The 20,566-nt window shown below is 44.3% G+C and overlaps 1 protein-coding gene across 1 annotated transcript in view; it reads right to left on the bottom strand.

Annotated features, from left to right (window-relative positions):
* Positions 1 to 20,566, bottom strand: part of CIMIP2C (ciliary microtubule inner protein 2C) — a 37,384-nt gene that overhangs the window by 5,264 nt on the left and 11,554 nt on the right. Inside the window, exon 2 of the mRNA XM_068279979.1 lies at positions 6,535 to 6,808. Within this exon, the coding sequence (XP_068136080.1) occupies positions 6,535 to 6,808 (274 nt within the window). The remainder of the gene's footprint in view (positions 1 to 6,534; positions 6,809 to 20,566) is intronic.

Genomic DNA, 20,566 nt, shown 5'->3' with positions numbered 1-20,566 from the left:
GCAGAAGGCGATTTATGAAACACGAAGCTGTCTCACTGACGGCGTCGGTCTTTCATACGGGGACTTAGATCAATGAATGGGGACTGTGTTCCCATTTATTGATCCCTGTGTTCCCATTTATTGATCCATTGATTGCTATGTCCGTCCAGATAGACCTAAGTGGTTAAAAGGCATTTCATGACAAAGGCCCATATGCAATACATTTTTTCTCCTTAGTTTTCTCCTAGGACATATTTTTAAACCTTGTCAATATATTGCCTTTTAAACTACTGTATCAGTGAGCAAGAAAGTACTCAAAATAATTTTCATAGTACTTATCACCTAGTAAATATCACCTCGGAGAAAACTCAGGGGGAAAAGTAAATTGAATATGGGCCCAGGAGTGACAGCAGATCACGATTCTCTTAATCGGCCAATATTCTAACGTGACCATTTGTCAATTCCTGTCGTGTCCAACCTGATTTTACCGATTGGAGAAATCACGGTATGTAAGATTGCAAAAAACCTGCAGGGATAACTAAGATCACATGATCTTAACCAGCCAGTCATTTTTTACTTTATGATGTATGTTACATGATTTTACCTATAGGAGACATCAAGCAGCAGAATTTGTGTAAACTGTAAGAGCTCAGACACACTAAAAGCACCTTTCTGAGAGCTTTTTAAAAAACGCTCCCATTGACTTACTTTAAAATCGCGGCAAAGTTGTTGTAAAAGTTTACCGCGATCACGATTTTACTGCAATTTTATTGTAAGCCAATGGGAGCGTTTTTTAAAAACCTCTCAGAAAGCACTGATGGCTATAAAGCGCCCATTTAACCCTGCAAACTTTGGCATGTGAAAGGAAATGCTTATTTGCATGCGCTATGTCTCGTGAGTAGCCAATTAGGCCAAATTTGCAAAGCCGGATTTGTCAGGTGTTACTTGGTTTGATGCACACATAAAAATTCTCTATGAAGTGTAAAGCGCTCATTTAGAAGGCATAAAAGTGAACCTGAACCAAGTAATTTTTTTTTTTTTTTTTTAAATTGAACACATGGCGTAGCTGCAAATGAACATTACATAGTTACCTCACCATCAGTTCCTCTCAGAAGCTCACCATTTTCTTCTGTCAATAATCCCTTCCAGTTCTGACAACATTTTGTCAGAGCTGAAATATACCAGTTGCTGTCGGTTATAAATCAGCTGCTGTCAGTAAGGGCCCGTTTCCACTACTGCGGCGCGATTCCGACGTGGAAAATGTGTGAACGAATCCGCATGCGCTTGCGGATTCGTTCGCATTTGTATGCAGTTTTTCACGTGGAATCGCTTGCGGTTTGCGCTGTGCGATTTTAACCATATCAATGCCGGTATGCATTGACATGGGTTTTTAAACGAAAATGCGAAAGAAAATACATGGAAAACCGCAATACTAAAATGCTTATGATTTTCCAATTAAATACATTACAGACGAATCGCGTGAGGGTGTCCGGCGAGCAAATTCTGATGGTTCTGCTGTGCAGATTTTTTTCTTCACAACAAACCGCACAGAATTCCGGACAAGTGGAAACAGGCCCATTTACTCAAATGGGTTATGCGAATCTGCAACTATGCTGTGTTCCTTTTTTTCTTTCTCTGCCTGAAAGAGTTAAATATCAGGTATGTAAGTGGCTGACTCAGTCCTGACTCAGACAGGAAGTGACTACAGTGTGACCCTCACTGATAAGAAATTCCCCCTTTTTTACCTCTTTCTTGCTCTCAGAAGCCATTTTCTGCTAGGAAAGTGTTTTATAGTTGGAATTTCTTATCAGTGAGGATCACACTGTAGTCACTTCCTGTCTGAGTCAGGACTGAGTCAGCCACTTGCATACCTTATATTTAACTCTTTCAGGCAGAGAAAGAAAAAAAGGAACACACCATAGTTATCTGTGTGCTAGGCACTGTACATAAACATGTCTATCTCATTATGTCACATTTCAGTTCGGGTATCCTTTAAACTGGAGGGCAGATAATTTCATCAATCACATTAGAGATGGCCATTAACGTGCACATTTTCCCAGCTTAGAATCGGGCTAATCAGAATCTGCAGGAAGTGCATTGGTTGGTCCCATTCCAAGGTACGTACAATTTTCAATACATGCCTATGCAATTGACCATCTGTACCCAGCAGCTGATTCCTCGCACACACACATGCTAGAGGAAAGTCAGTCTCGGCGGTTGTTTGGCGCTGTCTCAGTTGTGTGTAGTTGCCCTGCAATATCGTCTAACAATCCAGCACATCAGGGTTTCTGCACAGTGAGCTAAAATAACCTGTATAAATCTGCATGCATCTATGAGTTATAGCATAAGGTTGCTTTTGTGAATCCGCTCAGAAGGGAGGAAATGTGCAAGTGAGTCATCAACCCCATTGTTCCTTCATGCCTTCACATTTCTCAATACAATGTTTATTTGTGTTATCCATCTTACATTTATCCACTGTTTCCTTCATTATGATTTAATACATTCATTATATTCATTATATTGTTATATTATATTGTTATATTATATTGTTTTTTAAAGGACACCTGAGCCGAGAGGTATATGAAGGCTTCCATATTAATTTCCTTTTAAAGCGGACCCAGACCAAACATTTTTTTTTAATTAAAAATATTTAGTTGCACCACTCTGACACATACAAAGATAAATAAACACTCCTTCAAACCTATGAGCATTTCAGTGCATGATTTTCACCTTTCTCTGTTCATAACTAGGGTTATACAGGGGGCAGCCATTAGCAATTCCTCCATTGCCAGACACCACCTACTCCACCAGTCTGCCGGATTCTGTCCCGGCAATTTGAAAGGAAGGGAGGGGTTCCTCCAATAAATGTAAAATATTTTATATTTGTCATCATGCAGCTAAAAAAAGGCTGCTATTTATTATTATAATTTAGAAAATAGATTTTATTTCTGAAATCTTGTATTTTTAATTTGGGTCCACTTTAAAGGGAAGGTCCAAGCAAAATAAAAAAATGAGTTTCACTTACCTGGAGCTTCTACCAGCCTCATGCAGCCATCCTGTGCCCTCGCAGTCACTCACTGCTGCTCCAGTCCCCCACTGGCAGCTTGCCGACCTGGCAGCTTACCGGTTCAATGCGTAATGTAAATGTACGCATTGAACCAGTAACGCGTAAAAATGTATGTGGTAATGTTCCTGCACTAGCGAGAATGCGTAAAAATGTACGCAATGCGCCCCGCAGACCTCCGAGGTCGGCAAGCTGCCAGTGAGGGACTGGAGCAGCAGTGAGTGACTACGAGGGCACAGGGTGACTGCATGGGGCTGGTAGAAGCCCCAGGTAAGTGAAACTCATTTTTTTTATTTTGCTTGGACCTTCCCTTTAAGCAATACCAGTTGCCTGGCTGTCCTGCTTATCCTCTGCCTCTAATACTCTTAAGGCAGCCATACACTGGTTGATTGCCACCAGATCGACCAACAGATAGATCCCTTTCTGATCGAATCTGATCAGAGAGGGATCTAATGGCTGCCCATACACTGCACACAGATTTTCAATAGATTTCAGCATGAAATCAATTCACAACCTGTGGAGCTGCCGCCTGCTTGATGCCCCCATTTGGTCTCCTGCTGGCCGCAGCAACCTGTTCCGCCGGCGCGAGTCCCCGGGTCTGTGCGGTCCCTTTCTCCGGCTGGCCTTCTTCATCTTCTCTGCACTTCCTGTCTTGTCCTGTTAGAAGGGAAAGTTCAAACAGTAGAGGGCGCCCTTCTGTTTGAACTTCTGTATCTGTAGACACACTAAGACCACCTGTGGACAGGTCTCTAGCTCCAGACCTGGAAGCCGGTGCCGAGCTCCTGCAGGTACACCACTCCTGCTCCTGCTATACACCAAACTAGTAGAAAGAACAGAGACGGCACACAAGATTGCTTCTTCAAGTAAGCTGTATTTTGCCCTCATACAGTTACAGAGTATGCAGAGCACACGACATGTTTCGGGTGTAGCCCTTCCACACCTGAGGAAGGGCCACGCCCGAATCGCCCAAAACATGTCATGTGCTCTGCATACTCTGTAATTGTATGAGTGCAAAATACAGCTTACTTGAAGAAGCAATCTTGTGTGCCGTCACTGTTCTTTCTACTGTTTGAACTTCCCCTTCTCACAGGACGGGACAGGAAGTGCAGAGAAGATGAAGAAGGCCAGCCGGAGAAAGGGACAGCATGGACTGGGGACTCACTCCAGCGCAACAGATGAGATTATTGCTGCGTTGGTTGTCGCCGAATCGAACGCCGCGGGATCAAGCAAAATTTTCCTCCTGGACAGATTGACAGAATCGATCGATTTCGGATGGAAATCGGTCGACCGATCCGCATTTCCGTTATCTATTTCACAGCAGATTTGATCACAGAGATCTATCGGTGGAAAATCGAGTTAGTGTAAGGGCACCTTTTAGTCATAGACCCTGAAACAAGCATGCAGATGGGGTGTTTCTGACTGACGCCTGACTGAATGATTTGCTGCATGCTTGTTTAAGGTGTGTGATTCAGACACTACTGAAACCTGAAAGGTCAGCACGACAGCCAGACAACTGGCATTGTTTAAATGGAAAGAAGTATGGCAGCCTCCATATGCCTCTCAAATTAGGTGTCCTTTAACCCTTTAGCAACCAATTTATTTAGAGGCTTGCAAGTGCCCCAGGCCAATTTATTTCAGCATTTTATTTCTTATTTGTTGCATTTCCTTGCTTCTAATTAGTACTGCTGTAATGTGTATTTATGGCCACTTGTCACTAGGGGGCAGTGTGAGACAATAACAGAGGACTTCTGCTTTCAGTTTCTATATGTTCTGCTAGCAGAGAGAGATCAAAGCATTCCAAGAATTTACAGCACAACAAGTTCTGCCAACTGAGGTCAGAAGCAGCGCACTTATCTCAAATAAGGTATGTCTATTGAAGCTGTTAATGGGTTAAAACACTTGTAGTTTATTTGGTGTTTAACACTGAGAGGTGCAGCTAGAAGTCACAAAGCCCACATTGGAATTTACATGAAACCCACAGAAAAAAAATGAAAACAAGAAAAATCTCCTTTTGGGTCAGGAAGGAGGAAATGCCCCTAACACGCCATCATCTGGACCATGCTCTGTCATAGTCCACCCTCTGTCACCCATGTGGGCTGCTGGGGCTCTAGTTACGTCTCTGGGTACACTACTATGATCTCTGCAGATACTCCCAACCAACCAACTAACTACCAATAGAAATTCAGTTAAGGAAAAGGAAGCAGGGTTGTATAGGCAACACCCTCAGACAGGGAATCTGTAGATAGAAGAGCCCTAGCTAGGAATCCATAGGGATCAAAAAGAAAGGGCTGGCCTCGAAAAACATGGAGAAGAGCAGTCGAAGAAAACATTTGAAGTGTGCCTCCTCCTGTCCCCTGTGTGCCTCCTCCTGTCCCCTGTGTGCCTCCTTCAGTCCCCTGTGTGCCTCCTCCTGTCCCCTGTGTGCCTCCTTCAGTCCCCTGTGCCTCCTTATTTCCTCCTGTGCCTCCTTTTGTCCCCCATTGTGCCTCCTTCTGCCCTACTTTGTGCCTCCTTCTTACCACCTGTGTGCCTCCTTTAGTCTCCTGTCTGCCTCCCACTGTCCTTTTTTGTGGCTCCTTCTGGCCCTCGTGTCTTTTTCCGTCCACCTGTACCGCCCCCTGCCCCTCTGTGGACCTCCTTCTGTCGTCCTGTGCCTCCTTCTGTCCTCCTTCGTGTCTCATTCAATCCCCCATTGTGCCTCCTTTTGTTGCCCATTGTGCCTCCTGTCCCCTTGTGTGCCTCCTTCCGACCTACTGTGCCTCCTTCTGTCCTCCTTTGTGTCTCATTCTGTCCCCTATTGTGCCTCCTTTTGTTGCCCATTGTGACCCTTGTGACACCCTGTGCTCCTCCTTCTGTTCCCTTGTTCCTCCTTCTGTCCTCCTTTGTGACTTCTTCTGACCCTCATGCCTCCTTCTGGCCCCCTGTGCCTCCCTATGTTGCCCTGTCTGCCTTATTCAGTCCCCCTGTGCCTCCTTCTGTCCCACTTTGTGCCTCATGAAAGTGGGACTATGTGTATCTTCTGGTGAGACACTAGCGCATTGAGTATTTTCTGGTGAAACGTTGCTTGCATTGTGTATTTTCTGGTGAAACGCTGCCAGTATTGTGTATTTTCAGGTGAAACGCTGCCGCATTTACATGTATTTTTCTGGTGAAACGCTGCCACAATAACTGTGATTTCTGCCTTATTTTTTGGTGAAACACTGCCGCATTATGATTATCTTCATGGGGGGGGGGGGGGGGGGTATTGGGGTTAAGGCGCCACAGGTTTTCTCGCCTGGAGTGACAAAATGGCTAGAGGCGCCCCTGTCATGCGCTCCACTGGGAGTAAAGGGAACAGATGATGACGTGATACCCACAGCTTATCCCAGGAGAAAATATGACCTTCCAGTAAGACCGTCACAGAGAGTTGCTATAATTCATCTACAATGAAACCGGCAGGGCCTTAGCATGGTGGAAGAGACAGGCACCGTGTACCTAGGAGAGAGCCTTACCTTTCTGAACTGGTTGAGTTCCTGGGTACGGTCATAGTCTACGTTGTGCCGGGACCAGCCAGGACTATACAGGGACCTGTCCCAGCCACGAGAGCGGCTGCTCAGCACCAGCGCGGGGTCATTGGCGTAGCTAGTGGGGAACTGTCCCCCTTTACAGTAAGGACTCTGGCTGGAACTGAGGGCTGATGAGCGGAAGTCCTGGAAGCAGCGTGCTGTGGTGTTTCCATACGTATCGCCATAGGTGAACGCCTCTGTGGGAACGTGTCCATGGTACCTGCACAATCCAAGTCAGGAGAAATGTGAGAAGCCGCTCTTTTAATCCTATACATTTTATTTCAGCCAGTCTTTGTTACAGATTTTGATTAGATGGTATAGTTATAGCCTCAGTAAAGCCCGTATAAAGTTTTCATGAGAGCCTCTTGTCCTCTAAAACATTTCCTGTATACCACAGTCCCTCCATGAGACCCTCTTGTCCTCTAGCTTGGTCACCTCCTCTCATGATCGCGTTTAGGACTTCTCACAAGCATCACCTCTCCTTTGGAACTCTCTCCCACAGTCAGTCCACCATCCTCTGCACCTGAAAACCTTCACCAAACACACCCGATCAGGCAAGCCTTTCATTTGCTAAAGGTAGCGTTGGAGGCTAACTGCCTCATCTGCTAACCCGCGTCTCCTTCCCTAATGTCTACAACCCACTACCCTCTAGATTGTAAGCTTACTAGGACAGGGACCTCCTCCTAGGGCACGGACTGAAGTCGCCTATTAACGGAGCCACCAGCGGGCCCGGAAGAGGAGCCAGGAGGAGGACTCCGGGGACCTCGCAGGCTACGGGGGACTGGGGGAAGACTAAGGTTAGTTAGTTCAAATTGCGTTTTTTTTATTTACAGCTCAGTGTCCCTTTTAAAAGGCATTTTACTGATAATATATGAAATATCAACTAGGAGAAAACTTAGGAGAAAAAGTGAATTAGAACAAGCCCTTCGTGCCTCGCATTCAGTTTTAAATTTTCATAGCTCCCTGTCCAGACATAACTATGTTGTGTACATGGTTCTGCTGTGTACATGTTAAGTACATACCGGCTTCCACTTCAACACACAGACAATTAGTTGTGGGGCAGTGTAAATATTTTACAGGCAGCCATGCATTATATACGGAGGGATCGCGTATCACAACTGCAGGAACAAGCTGTGGTACCCCCACTGTGAACACCGTATCACCATGTTACTCACAGGTCACTGTGTGGAAGGGGACCTGTCACCAAAGGGAGGCCAACAGATAACGTACCTGAATACTGTAAGAATGTAGGGGTTAGATTCTTGCAGTATAGAACCGTGATTTACCTGTGGAGAACACTACTGATTTCCCGCGCCAACATTGGAATAATGCTCCGGTCGTCTGGCGCCAGTCGATGTATACTGCGCTTGCATGGCCCTGAAGGGCGTCCTCGTTTTAACCAGATTTCAGAGTACTTCGCCTGCGCAGGTCGCTCCTGACTAACCAGTCAGTGTAAAACCAGACAGAGCTGCGGTGGGGGACTGGAGCATCGTTCCAGGACAGCGAGGGCACAGGATGTCTGCAGGGGGTTGGTAGAAGCCCCAGGTAAGTGAAACTCATTTTTATCCATTTGGTTTGGGTTCACTTTATGTAGCGTGTTGCATGCGCTGCCTTGTTGTGGTGCAGCGGTCACACAGGGGGCATGTGATAATAAAGGGCCTATAGCAAAGCATCGGCACGTTCTGCATGATCTTTGCGCATCCTTTATCTGCTGTAGATCACACAACTCCTCAGGGATTCCTTCCCTGCTGAGGAGGTTAGAGAAACATAACAGCAGCTGTCATGTGACAAATGAATGCAGTTCCTGGTCTTTTATTGTAACAGTGATAGCAAACCGGCAGAGCATGATGTGTAAAAGATCCACAACATCAATAGCAAGTGTCCTTTCTGCAGAACAATCCACATGTTATAATGTGTGGGAACTACAACAGATGCTGTGGGTGGGTGTTGAGATGGATTAAGATGTAACGGTAGGGTGACCATATTTTGATTTCCAAAAAAGAGGCCGATCACAACAGCATGTGGGCGTGGTCATGGGTGGGGCCAAATATACAAGACCTTAGCAGTGTGCTGTCCAACTTCGCAGGCATGGAGGGTCGTTTTTTTTTTCCCAGACCACATGGTGGTGAAGGGCCGGCCGCCCGACCGACCACAAAATGCAATCAGATTCGCAGAAGATTTCCCCACAAAATGCAATAAAATCACACAGGCAGGTGACAAATGACAATCATGGTGAGAACTCCAGAGAAGACTGTAAAAACCATGCTAGTTAAGCATAATGATTTAGTATTCTGGCTGAACTGGATGGCTGCATGTCTTCTGTTCAACCTAAAACTGTAACTGCTGAGAAAAGACAAGTTATACATGCTGTACTGAACGTTTTGCCATTTATTTGCCCATACTGAAAGCTGGATATCTCAGTGATTTAAGTGAACACTTTGGGGTTAATTCAAGCTAACAAAGGCGTTTATGATGAAGTGCAGGAATACAGGAGGCTCTGCCAGTCTCTCACACAAGTCAGAAAGCAGCCCTCCTGGAGTCTAGGGACTGTCAAAAACTTTTCAACTTTTTTAACCCCTTATCCACACATGCAGTCATTATAACAATGGGGAGAGACTAGACAGATATTTGCCCAGGGACCCTCCAGGCAAGCTCTGCATCATGCTGTGTATATTTACAAGCTTGCCTGCCCTCTAATTGCACTTTTATCAGCTAGCCTTGTGTTTCACATTACCTTACAACAACAAACCTGAATACACCAGACCTGCCCTAAATCACTGAATGAAAGGCTGCCTGGGGGGAGATTGCCCCCCTTCTCCCCTGGCCAGTCTGTGCACTGACTCACACACTGAACAAAGCAGCTCGGCTCCCTCTGTGTTCAGTCACCCGGACATGTAAAAAATCCGGGAGGACGGCCCGGACAGGTCATAAAAAGTGGACCTGTCCGGGCAAAAGAGGACGCCTGGTCAGCCTATGTAACGGGGCCCTAGGCAAGGTAGATGTGGTGCCTCCTTGTGGTGCTTTTCGTAAGCTGAAGTGGAGAGAGGTCAGAGAAGGCAGCAGGTAGGCCTCTTGACACCCACTAGGCTCCAAGCACCTGCCTAGGTTGCCTGGTGGATGATCCTGCTCTGTAACACCATACACATCCATTCAACGCCTGTATGCAGTGAGTAAAGGTGTCTACTAACCATCCAATTTCTAGTGAAAAATCGTTCAAGCGATCAGAAATTCTGATCGGACGAAAAATCGTTCACTACACCATCAACGAACCAATCTTTGCTTCCTATCAATCACAACCAACAAGAAAAAACAAATTTTGGTTTGACAAAAATCCAGTCGGACGATTTTTTTAAAAAAATCGTTCATAATCGATTGTGCCCATCAACTGATATTATTTTCAACCAATCTGATCAGAATTTCTGATTGCTCGAACGATTTTTCGCTAGAAATTGAACCGTTAGTGGCCACATTTAGAATAACACAAGCTGTTATAGTGCAGGGATGTAAACAGGCCCATAGAATTGTACAGGCAGTAAACTGGCACACAACATTATTTTGCAACCCAATTGATGCAGTGTGAAAGGTCCCTAAGGCCTGGAACCCAGTAGTGTGATTTGGACAGTGTTTTCGGATCACCGATAATCGCTGGTGATTCCCAAAAACGCTTAGTTAATAAAAGTAAGCGGGGGGGGGGGGAGGGGTCAGCCGATTTGTGCGACTGCAATTAAGGGTGATCAAAATTGCAGGACATGTAGTATTTTGAGTGCGTTAGTGTTCATAGAAGAGTGTATAAGTACTGCATAAATCACGTACAAAGTGGTTTTGCAGCAATTTCGAGGGCCGAGCGATTACACTTTTAATAAACTTTATTATAACTTACCAGGTCTCTGTATTTCCTTCTTCTGTCATTAGCCCCGCCCCCTAAAGGAAGTGGTTACAGGCGGCGCTTCTCTGATTGGTCACAGAGAAGCAGCTATGTCCGCTTCCTTTAGGGGGCGGGGCTACGGACGAAAGAAGGATGCCTGGTAAGTATAATAAAGTTGTTTTTACAAACCGCTGCATTGCAATGTGGAAGTAACTATGCAACGTTCACAGTGCTGACTAACGGCGTGCGGCATTTATTTATTTTATTTATTTATTGTATTTATAAAGTGCCAACATATTACGCAGCGCTGAACATTAGTTTAGGTTACAGACAATATTTAGGGGTGACATACAGCAATATGACAATACAGGAATACAAGAAAGACCAGATCGCACAGCACAGTATGAGTACAAGGTAATGCTTAGTCAGTCACTGGATGGAGCATGGAGATTAGGCAAGTTAGGTTCACTCAGATGCATAGCATGGGTTCACAGTAATGGAGGTGCAAGATCAGGTAGGACACAAAAGGAGGAGGACCCTGCCCAAAGGCTTACAATCTAGAGGGAGAGGTAGGGACACGAACGGAAGGGGACCAGAGTTCAGCTGTAGGTTTAGAGCACTTGTGAGGGGTAGTAGGCCAGAGTGAAAAGGTGAGTTTTGAGGGCTTTCTTGAAGATGTTGAAGGAGGGGGCTGCCCTAATGGGTGGAGGTAGGGAGTTCCATAGTGTTGGAGCAGCTCTTGAGAAGTCCTGGAGGCGTGCATGGGACTGGGTGATGCGGGGGGGGGGGGCGGTTAGGCGAAGTTCATTGGAAGAGCGGAGTGAGCGGCTAGGTGTGTACCTCTGAGTAAGATCGGAAATGTAGGTTGGACAAGTTTTGTGGACAGATTTGTAGGTCAGACACAGTATCTTGAATTTGATTCTGGACTGGATAGGAAGCCAGTGGAGGGATTCTAGGAGGGGATCTGCCGTGGTGGAGCGATGGGAGCAGTGGATAATTCTGGCTGCCGCATTCATGATGGACTGCAGTGGGGCTGTTCGGGTCATAGGGAGACCAGACAGCAGGGCATTGCAGTAGTCAAGGCGGGAAATTATGAGGGCATGGATGAGGAGTTTGGTGGTGGCATTCCAACCAACACACTGCCCGCGGTGCAATACTGCAAAATGCATGAGTTTACCGTGACAGCGAAGCATCATTTTTATTCACTGTATGCTTCTCTGTATGCAATGCGTGGGTAACACACAGGTTAGGTTAGGGTCTGTCTAAATACAGTGCAGCCCATAATTATTAATACCACTAGCAAAATTTGATTTAAAGTTACTTTTATTCAACCAGCAAGTAATTTTTTGATGGGAAATGACATAGGTGTCTCCCAAGAGACAATAAGACGACATACAAGAGGCATTATTGTGGACAAAAAACATTTCTCAGCTTTTATTTACATTTGAGCAAAAAGTGTCCAGTCCAAAATTATTCATACCCTTCTCAATAATCAATAGAAAAGCCTTTATTGGCTAATATATAGCAATCAAATGCGTCCTATAATTGCAGACCGGCTTTTTGCATGTCTCTACAGGTATTTTTGTCCATTCATCTTTAGCAATGAGCTCCAAATCTTTCAGGTTAGAGGGTCTTCTTGCCATCACCCTGATTTTTAGCTCCCTCCACAGGTTCTTAATTGGATTCAAGTCAGGACTCTGGCTGGCCCACTCCAAAATGTTAAAGTTGTTGTCTAACCATTTCTTCACCACTTTTGCTGTGTGTTTTGGGTCATTGTCATGCTGAAATGTCCACTGGTGGCCGAGGCCAAGTTTCTCTGCAGACTGACTGATGTTGTCCTTGAGAATCCTCATGTATTGCTCTTTTTTCATGGACATGGTGCCATTTACTGTGATTAACTTCCCTGGTCCATTGGCTAAAAAAACCCACATCCAAAGCATTAGGTTGCCACCGCCATGTTTGACAGTGGGGATGGTGCTGTTTGGGTTGAAGGCTTCTCCTTTTTTTTACAACAAATGAAGGAAACATCTTTGTGCCCAAACAATTCAATTTTTGTTTCATCTGGCCATAACACAGAAGACCAGAAGTCTTCTTCTTCTTTGTCCAGATGAGAATTTGCAAAGGCCAATCAAGCTTTTGTGTGCCTTATCTGTAGAAGTGGTGTCCTTGTTCTGCATCAGTGGAACCCAGTAGTGTGCAGTGTCTGTGGGTTTGTCTGCCTTAAGACATTGCCACCAGCGGAGCCCAGATCCTCCTGGCCTGCACAGGTGTCACTTTTGGCTTACGACCATGTCTTCTGAGACTTTCCATAGTGCAGAACATCTTGTATTTTTAATAATAGTTTGCCGGTGCTCATTCTCGACCGGATTGCCCAAGCGGTCGCTGGTTCACCATAAACAAACAAAAAAGAGATGGCACACAATTGGCTGCAAAAACTGTTGCTGTGTATTATGGAGCAAAGCACTGCATTACATGTTACGGACTTCCTCAGATGCATAACGTGTTATGCATCTGAGGAAGGCCGGAAGGCCGTAACATGTAATGCAGTGCTATGCTCCATAATACACAGCAACAGTTTTTGCAGCCAATTGTGTGCAGTCTCTTTTTCGTTTGTTTAAGCTGCTGTTTTTCACCTGTTGAGTTGATTAAACCAGCTGTTCTCAATTAATCATGGTAATTAGGATGCTTTAGAACAGCTTGGACAATTTGAATGTTATGGAACTTTGGATTTTCCCACAGACTGTGACAGTTTGTGAAGGGTATGAATAATGTTGGACTGGACACTTTTTGCACAAATGTAAATAAAAGCTGAGAAATGTTTGTTTTTTTTCCAACAATAATGCTTTGTACATTGCTTTATCATCTTTTGGGAGACACCTATGTTATTTCACATTAAAAAAAGAATTGCTTGTTGAATAAAAGTAACTTTAAGGCTACTTTCACAGTGGGATGTTGCGTTTTGATGTAACGTTAAAGTCGCAACGCAAACTAACAACGCAACGTCCCAAAAATGTCACAACGCAACTCTATGCCCTGTTATTGTCGCATACAGTAGAGCATACAGGCAATGAAAAGTATGCTTCTAAGTCATTACTGAGCATGTGCAAACAGTCCAACGCAGCTAATAACGTGTATAACGCACAGCATGCAGCACTTTCTAATAACGCTACACGTTACACACAAACGCAACGTGTGCACTGTGAATGTCGCACAGACTTTGTATTGCTGTGCGTTAGTCTGCGTTAAAACTTTGTGTAACGTGCGACTTTAACGTCACACTGTGAAAGAGGCCTACGTCAAAATTTGCCAGGGGTATGAATAATTATGGGCAGCACTGTATGATTGGATAGGTGTACAAAGGCATCTGCCAACATTTTAAATGTTAATTTTCAAGGTAGCCTTCAGCCAGGGGCATAGCTAAGGAGCTGTGGACCCCAGTGCAAGTTTTACATTGGGGCCCCCAAGCACTATATACATATTAATTGTTACGGGGCACAAAAACCTGCCAAGAACAACCATAGTATGAGAGGTGCAGGAAGGGGATGGGGAGAAGTCTGTTAATTATTACCACTATTCAAAGCATCTATAGAAGTGATTATTACCAGCACAGGACCAATAAAAGAGCTAATACCGGCGTAGAGGGAGGGGACCCTCTGGCCCAAGAGCTCCGGAGCAATCACAACCTCTGCACCCCGTATTGCCATGCCACTGCTTCCAGCTGAAAAAGTGTGGGCAGTCCTGTACTACACTATAAAAACAAGGAACACCAAGAACCCCAATAGTGTAATATAGTGGCTTGCAAAAGTATTCGGCCCCCTTGAAGTTTTCCACATTTTGTCACATTACTGCCACAAACATGAATCAATTTTATTGGAACTCCACATGAAAGACCAATACAAAGTGGTGTACACGTGAGAAGTGGAACCAAAATCATACATGATTCCAAACATTTTTTTACAAATCAATAACTGCAAAGTGGGGTGTGCGTAATTATTCAGCCCCGTTTGGTCTGAGTGCAGTCAGTTGCCTATAGACATTGCCTGATGAGTGCTAATGACTAAATAGAGTGCACCTGTGTGTAATCTAATGTCAGTATAAATACAGCTGCTCTGTGACGGCCTCAGAGGTTGTCTCAGAGAATATTGGGAACAACAACACCGTGAAGTCCAAAGAACACACAAGACAGGTCAGGGATCAAGTTATTGAGAAATTTAAAGCAGGCTTAGGCTACAAAAAGATTTCCAAAGCCTTGAACATCCCACGGAGCACTGTTCAAACAATCATTCAGAAATGGAAGGAGTATGGCACAACTGTAAACCTACCAAGACAAGGCCATCCACCTAAACTCACAGGCCGCACAAGGAGAGCGCTGATCAGAAATGCAGTCAAGAGGCCCATGGTGACTCTGGACGAGCTGCAGAGATCTACAGTTCAGGTGGGAGACTCTGTCCATAGGACAACTATTAGTCATCCACTGTACAAAGTTGGCCTTTATGGAAGAGTGGCAAGAAGAAAGGCATTGTTAACAGAAAGCATAAGAAGTCCCGTTTGCAGTTTGCCACAAGCCATGTGGGGGACACAGCAACCATGTGGAAGAAGGTGCTCTGGTCAGATGAGACCAAAATGGAACTTTTTGGCCAAAATGCAAAACGCTATGTGTGGCAGAAAACTAACACTGCACATCACTCAGAACACACCATCCCCACTGTCAAATATGGTGGTGGCAGCATCATGCCCGGGGGGGTGCATCTCTTCAGCAGGGACAGGGAAGCTGGTCAGAGTTGATAGGAAGATGGATGGAGCCAAATACAGGGCAAACTTGGAAAAAAAAACCTCTTGGAGACTGCAAAAGACTTGAGACTGGGGCGGAGGTTCACCTTCCAGCAGGACAATGACCCTAAACATAAAGCCACAATGGAATGGTTTAAAACAAAACATATCCATGTGTTAGAATGACCCAGTCAAAGTCAACATCTAAATCCAATCGAGAATCTGTGGCAAAATCTGAAAACTGCTGTTTACAAACACTGTCCATCTAATCTGACTGAGCTGGAGCTGTTTTGCAAAGAAGAATGGGCAAGGATTTCAGTCTCTAGATGTGCAAAGCTGGTAGAGACATACCCTAAAAGACTGGCAGCTGTAATTGCAGCAAAAGGTGGTTCTACAAAGTATTGACTCAGGGGGCTGAATAATTACGCACACCCCACTTTGCAGTTATGTATTTGTAAAAAAAATTTGGAATGATGTATGATTTTCGATCCACTTCTCCGGTGTACACCACTTTGTATTGGTCTTTCACGTGGAATTCCAATAAAATTGCTTCATGTTTGTGGCAGTAATGTGACAAAATGTGGAAAACTTCAAGGGGGCCGAATACTTTTTGCAACCCACTGTATGTACTGGTAAATGGTTACTAGATAGAGTAAATATTAATACTCACAAACCAGGGTTACCATTAGGCAACCACTGTAAAGGCAGGTGGGGAGATTTTCCTGACCCCACTCAGGAATAAGAAGTCACTCTCTGTAGATGAGAAAAAGGGGTTCAACCCTCCACCAAGGGTGGACTCAATATTATGCAGGAGAACAGAGGTGCCAAAAGGATAAAAGGAACCTAAATGAGCTTAAAAACCAAATTCTTGGTAAATAGAGGAGGTAATGGTGGACTTACCTCCTCCAAGTAGACACACAGCGACTGTAGTAAAGACAGTCAATATATTTTATTTATGAACTTCAAATATGCAACGCGTTTTGCAGGTTTGATCCCGCTTCATCAGGCAATAACAACGGAGCATTAGCATATGTGGTCAGTAGAAGAGCCAGGCACCTCTGACACTGTGGAAATCCTTGGCATGTTTTGGTGCGCTGTATCAATTGTTATGTATAGAGTGCTTGGGGGGCCCCATGTAAAACTCGCACTGGGGCCCACAGCTCCTTAGCCACACCACTGCCTTCCAGATTCAATTCTTATCATCAAATTGTCCGGTTATTGATTTCAAAAATTGAGTAATGTGTGGGCACGCTTAAGGTGGCCACACACGATACAATAAAATGATCCGATTTTACGTCAATTCGATAAAAACGATCGGCTCTCCCCAAAAAAATCAAAAGCTTTTTTTCATTCGACTGAAAAATCCGATCGGATTTCCCGTTTTCTTCGATTTTTATCGATCCAGAATGCCAGATATTTTGTTTCAATCTTTCTAAAGATTGTATGGTGTGTGTTAGATTGTCAATTTATTAATGTTCACAGCCTAGCAATTTTGTCAGAGTTTCCTATCATTTTTTATCATAATTGGGGAAAAATTGACCATATGTGTGTGGTACATTGGTCATATTATTGAAATGTTACACGCAGTTAGAAAAATTGATTGCAATTCTTAAATTGAACAGATATTTAAAAAATTATGTGACCACATGTTTAGAGTTGGACTGTAGCAGCAGAAACCTCCCTTGATAGCAATAAATGAATGAAGTTCCTCTCATCCGTGGGCCTTGCATTCACAGCATGGTAGATCTGTGGCGGGAGTATCAGCAGATGTTTTGATCCTCTGCCCGCATCCTCCACCTCTCAGCCGCTCTGGTTAGCCATTATTTTTTTTTGCTCTCTAAATTAGAACGGAAAAAATGGAGCGTCAGTCTTCCTGTTGGATGAATTTTTCAGCAGGCTTCTTATATAACAGGCGGCTCAGCCAGAGCAGGATAATCTTACAAGCTCACCTAACAAGCCTTTCTGTTTCAATTGCTGTTTAACTGGCTGACTTGCTGAGCACAGAAAAGCCTCCCTGCGTAGAAGCGCGCGTACCTACCGCGTCCTGGCTCTGCGGATAAGTCTTATTCCAGCTGCCAGGGGAACGCAGTGCGTCCTGCGGCTCAGAGCTGAGCCAAACCGAGGCTGCAACGCAATATCGCTAATGTATAGCGACGTAATAATCACTGTTACATGACCGATGGCCAAACCAGGCAAATCTGTGCAGCAAATCTGATCCTTGTCTTTTCATTCACCTATATTAAAGTGGACCAGAAATCAGAACTTCCTCTCTGCTGTAAATGATAAGAAACAGCATGAAAACCTTTAAAGAATTTCTTTGTTACTGCTGATGCAAATCCTGCAATAAATCTGCAGTGTGTCTACTCCCTGCTTTCCTGAAAGCAGACATAGGGTTAACATCCTGTGTTTATAAATTAGCTTCTCTGCCAAGACAGCCAGCTGACACAGCAGTGAGATCAAATTACACTTGTGATTAGTCACAGATGAGGAGGGAATTAGACAGGCTAAACTTTCTAAATAGATAAAGGGTGCATTTCTCTGTGTTTTCCTTCTGTCCTGTGCAAGAGTTCAGGTCCACTTAATGTAGTGGCTTATGATATAATCTTGCTTAGCAGGCTACATGTGTACTGTGGTTTCCATGGCTTAGCTCTCCAGTGGTTCAGATCAGTGGCAGGGCCGAATTTACCATTAGGCACTGTAGGCATGTGCCTACAGGCGGCCCATATGTGATAGAAGGGTCGCTGGCCGCCCCAAGTGGCAGCCTCCATATAACTCCCACTTCAGGTGTCCTCTCATTCCAGGTGTACAGGAATCACTCTCATAGGACTACACAGTCCTTGCACTTTGCCAGCTGCTGGCGATCTGCAAGTGCAAGTAAAGCTCTGATAGAGGGCCCCAGCCTAGAGCAGTACATTATCCAAGTGCTTTTCAAAATGCTTACAAATGGAAAATCACACTCTTGGGGCTTGATTCACTAAACCGTGATAACTCAACTATCACACCTTATCAAAGATATCACACCTTAACAACAATATAATACCTTATCAAAGATATCACACCTTATCAAAGATATCACACCTTAACAACAATATAATACTTTATCAAAGATATCACACCTTATCAACAATATAATACCTTATCAAAGATATCACACCTTATCAAAGATATCACACCTTAACAACAATATAATACCTTATCAAAGATATCACACCTTATCAAAGATATCACACCTTAACAACAATATAATACCTTATCAAAGATATCACACCTTATCAAAGATCTCACACCTTAACAACAATATAATACCTTATCAAAGATATCACACCTTATCAAAGATATCACACCTTAACAACAATATAATACCTTATCAAAGATATCACACCTTAACAACAATATAATACCTTATCAAAGATATCACACCTTATCAAAGATAGCACACCTTATCAAAGATATCACACCTTATCAAAGATATCACACCTTAACAACAATATAATACCTTATCAAAGATATCACACCTTATCAAAGATCTCACACCTTGTCAAAGTTAACACGCATTATCAGAGTAGTACGAACTTCTGCCTGCTAATAGGCAATGGCACTCGTCCTGCCCTGAGCCCCTGCGGGTTCATAGCGCTCGCTAAGCTACTCTGATAAGGCGAGTTAACTTTGATAAGGTGGGATATCTCTGATAAGGTGTTGTATTTGAGTTATTGCAGTTTAGTGAATCAACCCCTTGGTGTGAAACAACTTTAAAGAGACTCTGTAACAAAATCCTTATTTCTTCTATCCTATAAGTTCCTATACCTGTTGTAATGTGCTCTGTCTAACTGCAGCCTTTCCTAGTTGCACAGTGGATGCACAGTGGATGTATTATCTCTGTTATATGATCTAATCTTCTCTCCTCTGTCGGGCTCAGGGAGTCAGGCTGGAATGTGCTGTGCTGCTTGTGATTGGATAGAAGCTATACACACCCTCTCCAGGCCCCCTGCACACTCTGTATGACTCACACACTGAGCTCCTCTCAGCCTATCACTTTCTATGTCTTTTGTTTGTAAACACTGCCTAAAACTGGCAATTACAAGCCAGGATTGCAGCAGGGAGAGACAGAAACAGCACAGAGGGGCACATGAGAACATAAGGAATAGAATGGTATGCTTTTTATTGTAAGAATTTTAGAGTACAGATTCTCTTTAAGGCTACGTTCACAGTGCTCAGTTACGTTGCGTCATAACGGAGTTTTTTTGCACAGCAATGAAAAGTCAATGCAACGTTCACAGTGCATGCGGTGTGGTGCGCATTAATGGGGTACGTAAAAACAAAGCAGATACTCCTCTGCGTTTATGCAAATGTATGCATTGACACGTTCAATGTTAGTCTGTGGTAACACTTGCATGTTTTAATATTTGCATCGCGTCACACTACGTTACAGGCATTGCACACGCACACATTTGTTTGTTCAAAAGACGGAGCTTTATAGTCTCAAATGAACGACACAAACGGCGCACATCTATGATTTTGACTCTTATGCCTCCGTTACTTTGCATGCCTCCGCAAGCACATTACTAGCTACTTTGCGTTGCGTTATATCTGTGTGTTGTGTATGCACTGTGTTGTGTATGCACTGTGTTGTGTATGCACTGTGTTGTGTATGCACTGTGTTGTGTATGCACTGTGTTGTGTATGCACTGTGTTGTGTATGCACTGTGTTGTGTATGCACTGTGTTGTGTATGCACTGTGTTGTGTATGCACTGTGTTGTGTATGCACTGTGTTGTGTATGCACTGTGAGCCGAGCTTTAGGCTGGATTCACAGTGGTCAGTCGCATAACGCATTATAGTCAGTGTGAACTGCAATGGAGACTGGACATAGACTTTAATACAAAGCCTGCAGGGGGCCAGTTAGAATAATGCGATCAGTTGCAACGCAGTGCTGTGGACAGGCCCGTAGAACTGTATAGACCAGTGATCTGCAAGCTTGGCTCTCCAGCTGTTAAAGAACTACAAGTCCCATAATGCATTTACCTTTATGAATCATGACTGTGGCTGTCAGACTCCTGCAATGCATTGTGGGACTTGTAGTTCCTTAACAGCTGGACAGCCAAGTTTGCAGATCACTGGTATAGGCAGTGAGCTGACATGCAGAATTATTCTGCAAGTAGCCATTAGGCCCTTTTTACACGGCAGGCTGAAGGCAGTAAAGTTACCACTTTTCATTTGCTTGCATGTAGCGGTCAGACACTTGCTAGCACTTCTCATGGGTGTGGTAGAGGTGCCCCCCCTGGTGATCACATGGGGCCCGGAGCTGTGGGGGGGCCCCAACTACTAACCTTCCCTTCCTCCCATA

The sequence above is a fragment of the Hyperolius riggenbachi genome, chromosome 4 (assembly GCF_040937935.1).
Source record: "Hyperolius riggenbachi isolate aHypRig1 chromosome 4, aHypRig1.pri, whole genome shotgun sequence".
NCBI classification, from domain to species: Eukaryota; Metazoa; Chordata; class Amphibia; order Anura; family Hyperoliidae; genus Hyperolius; species Hyperolius riggenbachi.
The sequence above is the reverse complement of the archived record's forward strand: the minus strand, read 5'-3'. Positions and strand labels throughout refer to the sequence as shown.